This window comes from Sarcophilus harrisii, chromosome 4, assembly GCF_902635505.1.
Source record: "Sarcophilus harrisii chromosome 4, mSarHar1.11, whole genome shotgun sequence".
Classification (NCBI taxonomy): Eukaryota; Metazoa; Chordata; class Mammalia; order Dasyuromorphia; family Dasyuridae; genus Sarcophilus; species Sarcophilus harrisii.
The window spans coordinates 428,895,961-428,913,117 of NC_045429.1; the positions used below are offsets into that span (position 1 = coordinate 428,895,961).

Sequence of the window (17,157 nt, forward strand, 5' to 3'; positions counted from 1 at the left end):
TTTTGTTTTTTTAAGTTAAGCTTTAAGCTGGCTTTGCAATCTTCTGCTTTACCTTCATCAAAAATTTAATTCTTCATTTTTCTTCTAGAGTGATATCATCACTTTCACTTATTCATAGATTATTAAAAAAAAAAAACCCATACAACTATATTAAACATTTCAATGATGATATATTAAATAAATATTGGACAGGGCTTCCTGAACTAATCTTTTCCCATAGATTGGAGAGAATTTTCTTTAAGAATTTTATCACAAAAGGGACTGAAGTTAACAAATCTTCCAATGTAGGCCTATTGGTATTATATCCATGTCCACATTATCAGTGTAAATGAAGAGGGCCTAGTCTAAAGGTTATTCATTGCTTAGATGATAGTAACAATCTCCAGTAAGATAGAGCCATTCACAGAGCCATGATAAGCAGTGCTTGGTCCCTATTTTCTACCAGAGTGCAGAGGATATGTCACATCTCTTCTTCCAAAAGGCAGCTAACACAACCAAATTTAAATTATTAAGTAAAGTTAATTAAATTATGCACTTAATAGAAGTAGCTCAATTTGTTTCTGGTATGAATTTAAGTGATGTTGGACTTCAGGCTAAAAACCGTATGGCAGCTTCAACCAACCCAGTCCCTGGCAACAAAAGTGAACAAATCCCATCTACGGGGATTTGTCTAGCTCTACAATTCATATTGTTGAATCCCAATGACCAAAAGCCCAAACACAACAATGACATTAAAACAGATACTCTTTAGAGTTAGCAATGATTACTCTATAAAATAAATTGTCAAATTAGCATAGAAACCCTTATAATGAAGATCAATAAATTATTCAAAATTAATGTGAAGTTTTTATTTTTGACAGGGAAAGCTAGAAGAGTGACATTTAAGAAACATTTGAAGGCAAGGGTTCTTCAAGAAACAGAGGGTGGGAAGGGTTGGACAGATTGAGCAGTAAGCAGTCACCTCTTACCCAACTAGGATTTTCATGATCTATTTTCTTGCATACTGAGCAAATTTCTCTAAAGTTAAGGTCCTTTTCCTTCTTGGAATAAAGAAAGAGGACTCGAGTAATGCTTCCTTTCCATATTAATTAACATCACAAATCCAAATGGAATAATGCATAGGCTTTAATGAATAGAAGGGTATAACTTAGTCAAGATTTCTCCTGATAGCCTGAAAGTAAAAGTCAAATTCCAGCAATTCAAGTATAACCTTAAAAAGCTATACAGATGTCAGACTGAGTGTCAAAGATGTTCCTCCTCCCCAAAAAAGTACTACGGTGTTGAACTTAGATATCATGTCACTTCCTATCCCATACCAAATAAATCAGAAAGACTTGTTAAGAGGCAGACCCAACTATGAAAAAAGTCACATTGCTTTGAATAATTAGTCTCCAGAAAAAGATCAATACTTTCAAACACAAAATGAAGACAGTTAAAAAAAAAAAGCATGAATGTTACACTAACATTGGTACAACAAATCAATCATATAAGGTTAAATGATCGATCTACATCCCAAGCCAAACCATTAAGCTTTTATTATTGAGGGAAGAAAAAAACAGTATCCTTTAAAAAACTCATTTAGAGAGAGAGAGAGAGAGAGAGAGAGGGAAAGAAGGGCTTCAGCAGTCAGGATAAAGGACTATAGGGAAATTCACCATTAACTTAGTTCCTATTATGACAGTGGGTATCCTATTCACATCTCAGGAAAGTAGTCAATCTGAAATGGGCTATATCTCAGTGGTTTTTAAAAAGGATAAATATCATTAGCATAGGATTGAGGCAGCAGAAATGGAAGATACCCATTCCCCATTTTTCTTGGTAACAAGAGAAAAGAAACTCTCTGCAGAAACCACAAGGCAAGAGATGGAAATAAGGAGAAAGGAAATAAGCATCCAATAGAAGAAACAGCCTTCTACTCTTATGGGGAAGGAATAACTATCTGTATAGTGCCTGCTTTGTGCTTGGCACTATGCTAATAATACACCATGTGCTTTTTATATCCTAAACTGGTATACAAGAAGCAGAAATATAACAAAGATGCAAGCAAATATACTGGAACAACAAGGCAAGTGAAGTGGTTTTGTAGCTGGACTAGCAATGCAAAAGTCAAGGGCAAAGAGACCTGGGATCTAAGGGCAAAGGAAAGAAGGGGCTCTCCCTGGGGAAGAGGAGGATCCAAAAACTTCACAGGAGGTGGTGCCTAACTGTCTAGATAAGGGTCAGCCAACTGTTGCCTTTTTGCATGAGGGTCAGTGAACTAAGAACAATTACTACATTTTTCAATACAATAAAACTTTACTTAAAAATGTAAAAACCACTGTAGAAAACCAGATTTATCCAGTTTGCCCACACAGGATACATACTATTGGGATTCATAGCAAAACCATGTTTGTAAAGCAGTCTCATTTCTTATGCTTTCACATCACATGTTTGTGAGTGATATATCTACATGCATCACTATCTTTATCCACCTGTTATCATATACTATAATCTCTGTGAATACAGTGAAGTATAAGAAGTTGGAACAGGAACCTTCCTGATCTAAAAAATGGCTCATAATTTGGCTCTTTATTTCCCATTCAGCTACACTCCTTGGACTTCCAGGATCCTGATCATGTTGAAAATCAGATCAGCTTTGGTCTTCATTAATCATCAGAACCCTCTAAATTGAAGGTGGAGAGGAAGTTCCTCTCCAAACCTCCATTTAGAGAGGACCCCCCCAAGCCAGTCATCTATTTATTTCCCAATTCTTCATAAGCTCTTGGAAAGCAAGGATTTTTTTTTTCTTAATTCTGGGTGTGTATCTATCTCCCATGCCTGGCAACAATCAGAGCTAAATGCTTGGATGATGTAACTCTCAAACTATATCAGCATTTCAAAATCTTCCTCAGATAAATTAACTTGGATGTTCTACTGAATCCTCAAACTCAAAACATCCCAAACACTACTCATCTTCATCATCTTCCCAAGCAGGTAAGAATGCCCTGGGATCCAGTCTAATCTCTCTTCACCTCTTAACTTGCCTGCAGGAAAAAAAGGTGCAAAGAAAGTTCCAAGCTGCCCTACTCATGGACAATAGGAACTGCCCACAGTAGAGGAACCATACTCCAATCCCTAGACCCTTTAAACTCTAACCCAGTCTATCCCACAGCTTCCCAAGGACCAACCAAACCAAAAGCACTTACTTTTAGAGCATCTGCTTTCTAATTTCTCAACTCGCATCCACTTCATACTATGGGTGTGTGAGATCTAACTTGGACATCCTCAAGCTTGGTGGGGGCAGAGATCATGGTATTCTCTTCTGTGTAACATCCTCACAGACAGGAGAAAGTCAAATACTTGTTGAAATAAAATAAAAAGCACTCCAAGACAGAAGACAAACTTATTCTCTTGGACAATAATAAAATAACACCTGAGCCTTTCAATGCTGACTGAACATTAGGTGCACATACATTCTGACTTTCTCTTATACAAATCTGAATATAAAAAGTATTCCAGAGACAAGAGAACAGAAGAAAAGTGAGAGGTTGGCAAAGTACCACTTGTATCTGCCACATCAACATATATGGCACAAGGAAACAAGCTTATAAGAAAACAGATTTTTTACAAGAAGCCATTGCTGATATTTAAAGCATCCTTAACATGCCTTCATTCCAAGTTTGGAATGTTAGTCAAAGGCCAAAGTCAAGGGCCAAATCGCTGATATAGAGCATTTCATAAGAAGTGCACCATTTTATGAGTTTACTTTACAAATTCATTTTCTAACTAAAGTTATGACCATTCCTCAGTATTAAGTTGTAGCAGGCTCCTTTCCAAACTGGGTCACTGAATTGACACCTTCGTTTGGCCAATAATCACAACTAAGTTAAAGAATATCATTTAAGAGATCAAGACCAAAGCTTCTCTAATAATTACTCTCTACTAATCCTCTGAAAGCAGAGAAAAAGTGAAAGGAAGAGAAGTGAAATTTCTAGCATATAGGGTTTTGTTTTCATTCAATTTCTTTTCCTTTGAGGGGGGATAAAGGGAGAACCCTATCTTTCCATTGTGGAGGAATAATGAGTTTAGTTTTATGGCTTGAGAAAACTAGGAGTAACAGCATGAGTCATACCTGTAGTTTTAAGAATCCAATTAAAGAATAATTCTGAATGGTCACAGTAACCTGATGCCTATCTACAAAACAGGGTACAACAATGCAATGGGATATCTACTTAGCACCTCATAAGAAATGACTAAAATGATGATTTCAGTGCGAGTAAGCTGCTGCAGAGTGAGTTGAACTCAACCTGAAAGAACAATTTATAACAGGACAACATTTTTATAAAGAAAAATAACTTCCAAAGATAAAAGGCCTCTGATCAAGGCCAGGGCTCCAGAGGATCTATCACAAAATGTGTTACTCAGTAAAGAGATACCATAAAATATACTTGCCAAAACAAACCTACAGACTATAAGAACATAATTATAAAACATGTTTTATACAAATATGGTCAGATTAATAACTGAAGAAATATTAATTTTTCATGAGTGGGCAGAGAGCCAATGTAACAAAAATGCCTATTCTACTCAAACTAATCTATTTATCAAACACCATCTCAATATTTAAATTACACCCCAAATAATTTTTGAGCTAAAAAAAAATTCATTTGGAAGAACAAAAAAAAAAAAAAATCAAGAATGCCAAAGGAATTAATGGAAAAAAAAAAAAGGGGGAAAGGAAAGAGGTTTAGCAGTATCACAATATAAGGCAAGAATTATCAAAGCCCTGAAGTCAAGAGGACCTGAGTTCAAATCTGACCTCAGACCTTTAACACTTCCTAGCTGTGTGACCCTGGGCAAATCACTTAACCCCAATTGCTTCAGGGGAAAAAAAAAGAAAGAAAAGAAAAGAAAGCTGGAAAATGGACTGACATAAATAAACTGGGTAGAAACCAATATCTTACACTATCTGCCAATATAAAGTAAAAATGAAAATGTGACCTAGATACAAAGGGAAATATCATAAGTAAATTGGGCAAAAAATGGAACATATTACTTAGCATATACAACAAAAGAATATTTATGTACAAATGAGATATCATTGTAGGATATAAAATGAATAATTCTGATTACATTAAGTTTTAAAGTTTTTGTATAAATAAAACCAATGTAATTAAAATCTTCAAAGGAAAACAGAAAAATGGGGAGAGGCAGGAATTTTCATAGAAGTTTCTAGGACAAAGGTCTCATATCTCAACTATACAGAGAACTTTGTCAAATATATAAGGATACTAGTCATTCCCTCAAATGATAAATGATCAAAGTATGAACAGGCACTTTTCCTAAGAAGAAATCAAAGTTATATGTAGTCAAATGAAAAAATACTCCAAATTATTATTGATTAGAGACATGCATATTAAAAATATTTTGAGCTCTCTCACATCTACTAGATTGGCTAAAATGAAAGAAGAAAATGACTAATGGTAGCACAGATGTGGAAAAATTGGGACTCTAAAAATTGTTGGTGGAACTGTGAACTAATCCGTCCATTATGAAGAACAATCTGGAATTATGCCCATACAAGTTTTACGAACTGCATATATTCTTTGACCTAGCAATACCACTATTAGATCTGTTTCCTAATGTAATCAGGGAAAATTCAAAAGAAGCTATATGTTCTAAAATATTTATAGCAGCTTTATGGTGACAAAGAACAAGAAACTGAAGAGATGTCTAAATGCGCGCCATCTGGGGAATGGCTAAACAAGTTACGAACTATGAGGCACAGGTTAGAGTAACTGTCAATCGAATACTTTTCTTGGTGCATAAAAAGGATGAAAGGGGGCATGCTGCTACCTCTTAAAGAAATTTGGAGTGCTTCTATACCAATGATTTGAAAGGTCATAAATCTATTTCCAAAAACTGGAAGGTGACTGCAAAATACAAGAGGAATTTGGTTATAGTGCTTCACTGCAGGAATGACCATATGGAGTTGGGCCTTTTATGGTATTATTCACAAGGGCTACTCCTCACTTCCCTTAAAATTCTACCCAGAAAGTTAAAACGTTATTTCCAAAAAACAAACATGAAATTGCTTGTGTATTTGCATAACTGGAAGCAGTATCTGTCCATTAGAATGCCTCATAGCAATGCATGCAGGCTTCTTTCCTCTGTCTGTCAGAAACCAAAAATATCCATTGGGTTGGCATTAATTTCAGGAAATCCTACTGCTCCCAGATGTGAGTCCCATGTAGATGCCACAGAAAACCACTGTCTTAGTTACAAGCCTCTGGAAGGACACACTTATTTTTGGGAATATTTGCCTTTAATTTCTAAAAATGGGAAATGAATCAAATGGACAAAACATGTCACTTGCAAACAAATGTGATGTGCTCCAAATGTCCGGCTGGCAAGAGCTGCATCCAAATACCAGGAACCCATTGAGGAGCCTTGTATTACTCCACCTTACAGTCCCTGTAAAATCCCTCCCTAACTTATCTCCTCTCATTCCGAGCTCGAGCTACTTTTGACTCCTGAACCCAAAGGTGGCAATGTTTACAAAAACTGCTGACCACAAGCCTTTTTGTATCACAATCCCAGAAGCTAATTTAATTGGAAGCAGGACCAGAAGGAAGGAAAAAAGAAAATGAAAAGTAGTCATGCAGTTTCCACTCTAATCAACTCCAGAAAGATGCTCAAATACATCAATCTATAAGCAACAATTCCTGAAACACCAAAGTGCTTTCTATTTTGAAACTAGCTAAGAAAATCCATCCCATAAACCTGCAGAAATGTCCCAAGCCAAAGAACAACAGTCGATGTGATCCCTATCTTCCATCAAAGAATATTACTGCTTAGGAGGATATCCAGACCACTGACCACACCAAACAGCATAAACCAAGGTCTTGTTAGCAAAGCAAAGACTACACATGACCAAGAAGAGACAAGGAGAGATGCTTACCAGACTGTCCAAGCCTCCTCCTAAGAGGTCGACGGCCCCCATCTGCATAGAGGAAACCTGTGGCACATTGACAGGGGGCCCCAGATCGAGGTTCAGAAGATCGCCCAGCAGGTCACCTTGAGAAGGGATGACTTGAGGCTGTTCCAGATTGGTCGTGGCAGTGGCGCCAACAGGACTGTCTCCAGCATCAGTGCTGTAGTAATGAGAAAAACAACATGGAAAAATCAGTTCCATCTAGAAAATGTTAAAAAACAAAATAGGTGACCAACATATACTATATTAAGAAAGCACTACAGACATGAATAAACAAAAGCATTCTCGATTTATACCCACTTCTTCAACCACCTATTTGTGTTGTCCCCTAGAAGGCTTCCTGCCATCTTTGATGTAACTCCACCCACAAATGGTCAATAACTTTTGACTCATCACTTGACTTTAGTTCTCTCATAGAACAGATTTTGAGACAAAGAGCAAAAAGACATTTTGTAACGTTTTGGTCATGTATACTTATTGTGTATCTAATTTATATTTTAATGTACTTAACATCTACTGGTCATCCTGCCATCTGGGGGAGGGGGTGGGGGGGTAAGAGGTGAAAAATTGGAACAAGAGGTTTGGCAATTGTTAATGCTGTAAAGTTACCCATGCATATATCTTGTAAATAAAAGGCTATTAAATTAAAAAATAAATAAATAAATAAAAAAGAATAAAATAAAAAAAAAAAAAGACATTTTGGTTTTCTTGATTTTTGGGTCACCTGCAATTCTGATGGATGCATTAAAAATTATGATGTTCCACAGTCCCTCTTTCCCAAAATAACATTACCTAGAAAATATCCTTAATAAAAACGATGGATTTTTGTGTCATGGACCAGTTTAAAGCTCTCTGAAATTGCTTACATGCCATCTAGTCAACCCTTCCCTTAATGCAATTCTAGACCAAATTCACTGTGTACGATGCTTATCCCAGATGTATACATTGATACAGCTGGTCTGGCAACCATATCACAGACTGGTCAACAGAACTTTCTCTCAGAGAACTTGTCATTTATTTTATTTTTCCAAGATGTGTTATTAGAACATTTCTTTCGACTAATCTCATTGAGGTCTTGAGACCTTAAAATATTCTGGAAATTGCCTCCAACTAGTCCTTTTTGAGGCCACATGTTGAGAAATGACCTTGATAAGACTAATAGGGACTTGAAGGAAGACAGGGAGGAAAAGAAGAAAAAGATTCTGTGAGGAGCCTAGAACACGAGTTTGGGGAGTTTAGATTAGATGTGATCAGCAAGGATAAGCCACTGTAGGTTCTCAAATTCTTGGATATGATGAAAATGATATAGAAGCAGCCAACTGTATAACGAATGTACATGAAGAAAATGAAGACAGAGAAATTAGCTGCTAACATATCTCAGCTGAAAATAAGATGATTAAGTCCAAAACAATGATAGTTGTGAAAATTCAAAAGGGAGACACAGATCCAAAAAATACTGAACAGAATTGACAGAATTTAGTAATGGATGATGTGGGAGTGGGGGGAGGAAAGAAGTTAGTCTTTTATCAACTGATGCAGAGTTAAAAAGGACTAAGAAAACAATATATAATCACTACAATAATGTGAATGAAAAACAAAAAAGCAGTTAAATTCAGATTAGATGTAAGGATAATATTATTCCCAAAGGAGAGATGCTGAAATATCTTTCTCTTGTCAAGGAAAGGAAGAGGGAAAGAAATTCCAGATGACACAGTAACTCTTTAGGTTGATTTTTGCTTATTTGTTTGTTTTTTAATGCAAAAGATGGTTTGAGAAGCAGAGCATAATACTGGAAAATATTATGGTGTCACAAAGGTTATCAATATAAAATTTGAAAGATGGAAAGGAAGAAAGGGGAGAGAAAAGAAAAAAAGAAGGGAGAAAAGCGGGAAGGGAGAGAAGAAATGAGAGGAAGGAAAGAGAGGGAGGAAAAAGGCAATGGAGGGAAGGGGGGAGACAAGGAAGGGTGGAAGGAAAGAGAGGGAAAAAGGGAAGGAAAGGGAGGAGGAAGGCAAGGAAAGAGGGTGATAGAAGTACCAGGAAAACAGTGGCACTACTAATGGTAAAACAGAAAAAAATTAAATGGAATACTGAAAAGATGAGATCAGTTTTCAAGCTTAACTTTTTAGTAAGGTGCTATTCCCAAATGGGAGGTAAAAGAAGAGAAAGATCTGTGCTAGAGAACAAATTAGTCAAAAGTTCTTGTACAAGCAACAGTGAAAACCACAAGAATTACTAAATTCTTTTGAGACCATGTAATTGAAAGCAGCATAAAGGGCTTTGACATCATACCCATATGGCCTAATGGACAGGGAATAGGGAAGGATAAAGAATGCCATAAAGAGTACAAAAAAACAATCCAACAAAAGAGTAAAAGTAGATCTTAATTATAGAAACCAAAGAAATAGCAAACTTCAAGAAGGTAATCAATGTTAAGTGCAGGAGGAAGGTAAAAGGGAAAAAATTGGCCAGGAATATCCCAATATTCCACTACATTCATATCTTATGCCCAAAACCCTACTTGTGTATCTACCACAGAGTAATATGTAAGAAAATACTATAATTTATTTTTAAAACATACACATAGGGCAGCTAAGTGGCACAGCAGAAAGAGCACCAACCCTGAAGTCAGCAGGACCTCAGTTCAAATATGACTTCAGACACTTAACACTCCTTAGCTGTGTGACCTTGGGTAAGTCACCTGACCCCAATTGCCTCAGCAAAAAACAAAACAAAAAACATACACATCCCCACACATATACACACAAGGAAGGGATTTCCATCAACAACTCATGGGAAAGAATGGTAAAGGTTAATCCTAAAGCAATCTTTCAAAATTACCGGTGTCAGCAATGCTTCCAAAAGCATACCATCAGCCATGGAGCTTGTTAAAAGAGGAATCCTTTTGGGCCAACTAAATTTCTTGTTTAAAAATGGCAGCAAAATGGTGGCAGCAGCTCAAAAATGTTATCAGGAAAAGGATCATAAAACAAATCATCAAACAACCAATTCAGAGACCAACAACCAAAAAAGGGCTTTAAATAAGAAGTTTCCTTGAAAAGTTTAAAGATTGGCTTTATTTCTTTCGCTGGGCCCCAGAAAAAAATGTGCTTACAATTTTCCCCCTTATATTTGACAACTACTTAGAAAAAGGACCTGGAAGCCCAGTGGGTCATTCCATAGGTCACAAGGGTTAAGGGGGAAGCAGGCTACCCAGAGCTCCTTGTTACTCTGGAGCAAGCAAATTAATAATTAGTATCCAAAGAAATCACACTCCAGGGCAGCATGACCCGTGTTATGGGGAAGCGACTGTGCAGTCTGAGGAGCAGATGGCTGCTGTCTCAGTAGAAAGAGTTTTCTCACTGGGAAGTTTCCTACACTAAGGAAACCACAGGCCCATCCAGATACTCCCCAAACAAGGATCTGGCCCTGGGGAGCAAATTCTAAAGTGAGGCTTTTCCTGTCCTGAAAACAATGTCACTTGATTTCTATTAGGAGATTAAGGGATACTAGGTGGTACAATGGATAGAGCATCCACCCTGGAGTCAAGAGTTTAAATCAGGCCTCGGACCTTTGACATTGGCAAGTCACTTAACCCCTCCCTCCCCTACTGCCTCACAATTAATTAATTAATAGGTATAGAGATTAAAAAGCTGGTATTAAGGATCATCTTATCATTTTTCTAAAAAGACTGTTTCCTTTTATTGTAAACAATAAAGCAATAAATTTCTATATTTTACCTCTCATGTAACATTTTTAAGAAAAGCCTTATGAATTTTAATAGCTTCTTTAGGCAAATATTTAACATGTCACTCATAAAGGCAAAATACTAACCACAGAAAAATGGAGAAAAATGGAAAAAAAGGAAAGGCTACCATGTCCCAAAAGAACCCAAGTCCCTGGTCAGAGTCTCTGTCTATACAGTCTGTTAGAGAAGGACACTGAAGAAATACCGTCTGACTGGCCACTACTGACCTGGTCTAGTCATGAGAACCGTGGCCTAGCCACAGAGCCATGAAAGGGGAAGGAAGCCAGGCCAAGCTTGGAAGCCAACCCTCTGGCCAGAGACCACAGGCAAATCCATGCCAGAGATGAGCCTTCATTTTTTTTTTTAGTAAGACTGGAGGGATGCTGGAGGATAACTGACATGTTATGTTGACAACTACTTGGCAACTAGAGAGAAAACGGAGCAGTTTCTCATTTATCCTTCAGCACCTTCTACATCCCCCTTCATTCTTCCATTTCAGATCTATTCTTTCTGTCTGAAATGGCCTACCTCAAGGGATTTCACAGCAAACACTGAACTCCTGGGAGGCAACTCCTGGATGTCAGCGTGAAAGGGACTGGTCCATCCCAGATTTCAGTGATTATGGAAGGGCTAACATTAATCTAGTAATGGAGACTGGCATTTCTAAGTGTTGTGACAGGAATAAAAAGGTTTCACAAACTACAACTGGTTGAATGATGATAAATAAAGCCAACCCATTTCAATGAATTTGGCTTTTTCTTAACAGAAGTTTGGTCAGGAAATAATCTAGTTTTCAGATCACTGAATTGTAAACTCTCTAAAGATGGCTCTTGCTACAAATCTAGCTCCCTGAGAATACCCACAAGAGGGATTTCCATCAATCTGGACCAATCTTTTCCATGTCTGATACCAAGGCAGATAACAATAATGTTTTACTAGCCTGACAAGCTTAGAAATGTTGTTTGTGATTGCTTTAACATCTTGGCTTTTATTTATAAAAACATCCCCACAACATGGAACTTAAATGCAATATTTTTTAAAAGTTGTTTTTCATCTAAATCGCTCAGCCACCAACTTTGATGAGGAACTGAACTTGCCCAACTATCTGATAATGAGCAACAAGCTTGCTCTTTTGACATCAATAATTATAAGTTCCCTGAGTCTGAGCTCACAGTTTCTGACCCACAACAAAATGAGAGCAGCCCACAGTAGGGACTATCTTCTCAGAAGTCTCCCCCTCTGTCCCACTTCACTGAAATCTCTCTCCAAGGTGCTTACCTCCCGTGATGAATGGGTAAGTGTTTACGGTGGATCCCATGGCTCCCCTCGACAAAAGCATTGGGAGGCTTATGATATACAGAGGCCAAAGAACCGATGTGACAGATCAGTTCATCCAAGAGAGTAGGCTCAATCAGGTCTGTCTCCTCAGAGATCAGGGGCTTTTCAGATAAGACTACTTCTTTAGCTGTCACAGGATCCGTGGAAAGAAGGCGCCAGTAGATATAGCCTCGATCCCGAAGGTCAGGATTATCAGAATCCTAAAGAAAACCAAGGAGTTTTTTGGTTTTTAATTTGTGTGGAGAACCGTAAACTTCTTTATTTTACAATGTTCAGTGTAAATATGATGCATCATGTGGATGAAATGTAGCCTTTTCCAAAGAGTCATCTTATGTTCTTTAACTCAGCACAGAATAAGATTGAAAAATGTCATTCGAAAGTTAAAGATAAACTAAAATAAAGGAAAAACTACAAAAACTAAATATAAATGTATGAGTTTTGGAGATATCTTATAAGTTTAAAATACAGTGCCAAAAAAATTAAGCAAATTTTACATCATCTCCTTATGTCTTTTACTTAAATCTCTGTCTAAAGAATATTTCCTTCTCAGTTTTTGCCAACCCAAGTCAATTCTGACCTGTAATTTTAGGCACTGATTTTTAAAAAAGCACTTTGTACAATGACAGAGTAAAATCATTTAATTTGGGACTGAGAGTTCTGCAAAGATCTCCCAAAATTTTCATCTAATGAGAAACAACAATTTTTTTTTTTTTGCTTTTGAAGTACTTGAGACATTCCCTCATGCAACTCAGGGCACAATCCTCTCTGTCATTCATGTTGGAGGTCACTTAACCAAATTCAACTATTTGAACCATGAAGGAAACATAAAAGTGCTCTGAGCATGGAAATACAATATCCCAGTCCAAGCTATTAGAGTTTCTGTCCTTTAGTCATGAATCATCCCTCTAGTACCAACTTTTCCTTTCTTCTTCCTAAAAAGTTTTCTTGTAACAAAGAATTTAAAAAAAAAAAAAAAAAAAGAGGAAGAGAAAAAAAAAAATCAGCAAAATTGACCAATATAGCACAAACAAATAACAAAAAACCCAGTCCTACCCCCACATGATTTTGACATACCTATAAAGCAAGAGGATCTTCTCTTATCTCTCCTTTGGGACCAACATTGGTTTTTATAATTTCGCAATTTTAGTTTTGATCATTTTGGTTATTGTTCTCTCCATTTCCATTGCTAAGTCATTGTCTACACTGTTTTCCTGCCTTGTTCACTTTTCCTAGGCTGACTTCAGTCTTTCTTTGGTTTTCAGTATTGTGCTCTATCGCTTGTTTAGCTATTCTGCAATTGATGGTACCTATTTTGTTACTATTTTGTTGCTACCACAGACGTTGTTCTAAAGAATTTGGTATATGTGAAGGGTTTCTTATTGTCAGGAACTTCTTTGAAATACAAACCCAACAGTAAATAATAAGAAAAAGCCAGAGCATTAAGAACTTAATAGATTATTGGTAACCTGGAAGAAAAGAGTTCAGTGGAGTGGTGGGGCTGGAAGCCAGAGATTGAGAAGTGAGTAAGAGGTAAGAACAGAGGCTACAAGGACAGGTAACTCATCTAGAACTTGGACTCTAAAAGGAAGAAGAGATGAGAGACGGCAGCTTGAGAGAATAGTGAGATCAAGTGCAATGCAAGAAAGTTAAGCCAGAAAACAAACATACTTTGGGAAAACAGATACTAAGCACCAAAGGTCCCAGTAAGGACAAGGTCTAAGAAAAATGAAGCAGAAAGAAAAGTGAATAAATATGAGATTAATACCAAACAAAGAAATTTCCAATTTCATAGGCTCATGGAAGTGCCAGTGACAAGAAGTAGCTCAAGTAACTACCACTATGAGAGACAGGAAAGACACAGCAGGGGTTGTCACACCTTCTGGAGAGTCAGGTCTCCATGAACTACCAAGCAGGGGCCGCTCCTGGAGTCAGGAAAAGCTGAGTTCTAATCCAGTCTCAGATACTTAACTAGTTGTATAAGCTGCTATTATCATTACTACTCCTATTATCTGACTTCTCTATCCAAGTAACACCCAAATGTTAATTCCTAACTCTCTTTTGTGACTGCCTTTAAAAAAAAAAAAATCTCCATCTGGATGTTCCAGTCCAAGTTAAAATTAATGCATTAAAAATTGAGCTTATCAGCTTTCCCACTAAACCTGTTCTCTCCAACATGGTGCAGTGGAATGAGCATTGAATCTGGAAACAGGAGACCTTAGTCCTGGCACTAAGACTTAATAGTTGGGTGTCCTCAAGGAAATCAATTCCATGGAGACTCAGCTTTTATAAGAGACATCTGCAAAATAGCCAAAAACTAGAACCAGAGTTTAAAAAAGGCAGAATTCACAAAGACTACCCAACAATATCTGTCAATACAAAGCCAAAACTGATTTTCCTTTCCCCGTCAGAAAAACCATGTCTACTGTTGGAGGAGAAACATATGTAAATTCCCCTCTTCAAGCCCAAATCAAAAAGAGAGGGTTTCCAGAAGCTCATTCCCCATCACTGAGTTCAAACTCATAATAGCCTCGTTTATATAGGCACTTCACTGCCTTCCTGCTCCTCCAAAGACCATCACAAATCAGGCTGAATATAAATCTGTGAGAAAAAGCCAGATGCTAGTGTGCCCTTAGGGTGCTACTGGGATTCTGTGACTGTGATTCTGTGAGTTTTAAACATCCAGAGGACTACTGAGTTCTGAGTCTCTTTGGGCTCCTTAGGGGCCAAAGGTCGTGGTTTCAAAACCCTATTCCAAAGGCTATGGAGAAGGCAGAACCCACTGGACAGGACAGCACATTCTACTTCTCTTCCATTAGATAGACTCTAAAACAATAGGTGGTGCAATGGGTAGAGTCCTGGGTCAAGAAGACAGACCTGGGTAACCCTGGGCACCTCTATTTGCCTCAGCTTCCTCAACTGTAAAATGAGAATAATATGCCAAATTTAGCACAGTGCCTGGCTATACAACAGTAGTGCTATACAACTCTTTATTCCCTTCCATTCCAGTGGCAGAGCTGAGAGACTTCCACTAAAAAAGATGCTTGCTTGAAAGCCAGTCATAACTATTGGTTTTGTTACCAAGCTCTTTAAAACAAGTAAATGAGCAAAAAAAACAAGAAAGAAATCTTGGAAACAGTCCTTAAATTCAAGGTTGTTGGGGTTTTTTTTTTTTAATTTCCAACTGAAATTTTTAATTTTAATACTACTTTAATTTACCAACTTTTTTGATTATCAAGGGATACAACAGACTTGGCACATATTTCATTTAATTCTTAACAATCCAGGAAAACACCAGGTCTTATTACCTCTACAGGACAGAAAATAACTATTCTACAGAAAATAAATCCTATGCTCTCAATGGCATACTAAATGTTGTGACAGAGGGAGCAAAAGAAACCTGTGACCTCTCCCTTTACTTCATCACTCTCCCCTGAACCATGCTGTCTTCAGCTTCATCAGTTTTGTGCAGCTCAGAACCATAAGCTTTGAGGCTTAAGATTGCCAAAAAGATGCCAAAGAATTCATCAGAGGGAGGTTGATCTCTCTATGTACACTTTGCCACATTATGTCCCCCTCTTGTTAATTAAAAAGAGAGAAAAGGCCAAGGTGATTAAAATAAACTGGGGAACAACATCACTTGGTGTAAAGTGTGAAATAATCGCCCAACAGCAGGTCTGAGAGCTCCAGTCCCTGTTTCTGCAAAAAAAAAAAAAAAAGTAGTCGGGCCTACAGAATAGTGGCAAATCTCACAAGGTCTCTGCCAACCTTATGATTCTACAATTCTGGAAAATAATAGCTGCTGCCTTCATAGCCAGCAACAGCCAGAATGTTGCTCATCCTAGAACAGCCTGCCAGAGTGCATGACCTTGGAGCCCCAGGCCACACTGGCTATGGGACCCTCAGTACTAAAAGGCAGTTCTCTAAACTCAAAGTCACAAAGAAAATTTTCCTCACAAATCTCTATCCTCATGTGTTCTACAGAGAAAGGAAGATGCTCAAATATGTTATTAGGAACAACTTGGACTGAAGACATGAAACAGGAAGACACTAAAGACAAAGTGCCAGTCTACAAGACAGCATAAAAGTCAGGAACAAAAAGTACAAAGTCTATAAAACCATACTATGACAAAGACAAAACCAGAAAGGGTCAAGTGAACATCTCAATCCAAACTGAACTCATAAACATCTGTGTGAAAGGTGGCAAAACCCACAAATCTCAAAATGATCCTTTTTAGTCATTTTCAGGATACAAAAAGATCTGACAGTCCCCTCTCCAAAGCAGATGTTTGATGCTATCAAAAGGAGAAAAGAGAATTCCATTCATTCTTCTCATCTAAATTGTGACCTCATTTTTTCTAATTATCTAAGCAATGGAAAACAGGCTGCTCTCAGAGATGGCTTAATTTTTTGATACCCATTTTCAAGAGGGTAGAATATCAACTAATACCAGAAAGTATCATAAATAAAAACTGAGTGAGAAGACATTTAGGAGGAAAAACAATGAAGACACTCTTGCTAAGATTCCATTTCTGGATTCTGCTTTGCTGGTTTGGTCACCTGCCATCTCCTACCAATAAACTATGGTAACTCAGAAAGAAGCACTGTCAAATTCAGTCATCAAAAAACTCTTAATAAAAGATAAAAATTAAAGACTACTTCATTAACATATTTAACTCTTAAGTGCCCATAAAGTCAACTCAGACAAACAAATAGTAAATTACCCAAATTCAACAAATGTGGAAAATTTCCTTTATTTTATTATCAAAATACCCTATGACACGGAAAGGCAGTGTACTCTTCAGGTTGAGGCCTCTCATACTGACCATTCCTTGGAGACCATTTCATTATACACAAGGAAATAGAAATAGTTAATTCAGATTCTATCTATATTTATTCAGCATCCTTACCTGAGTTGCCAAGCTCAAGACCTGCTGGACCAGTTCCTGAGTTTCTGAGGGTTTCTTCAGAAACAGCTTCACTATTGCTGTGAGCAGGGTTAGCTGCACCTACACACACATAAGTCAAGAAGGATAATAAGGTCAATGAGGTTTTTTTTCACCACCTGACAGCAACAAAAAGATCTTCTACAGTAAATCTC

At 37.4% G+C, this 17,157-nt stretch overlaps 1 protein-coding gene across 3 annotated transcripts in view; it reads right to left on the reverse strand.

Annotated features, from left to right (window-relative positions):
- The window catches only part of AP2B1 (adaptor related protein complex 2 subunit beta 1), a 121,102-nt gene that overhangs the window by 51,172 nt on the left and 52,773 nt on the right, over positions 1-17,157 (reverse strand). For all 3 annotated transcript variants that reach the window (XM_031967583.1, XM_031967581.1, XM_031967582.1), the window contains exons 12-14: positions 16,967-17,065; positions 12,000-12,259; positions 6,941-7,133 (exon numbers count right to left, since the gene is read on the reverse strand). In XM_031967583.1, coding sequence (XP_031823443.1) covers positions 6,941-7,133; positions 12,000-12,259; positions 16,967-17,065 — 552 coding nt within the window. The remainder of the gene's footprint in view (positions 1-6,940; positions 7,134-11,999; positions 12,260-16,966; positions 17,066-17,157) is intronic.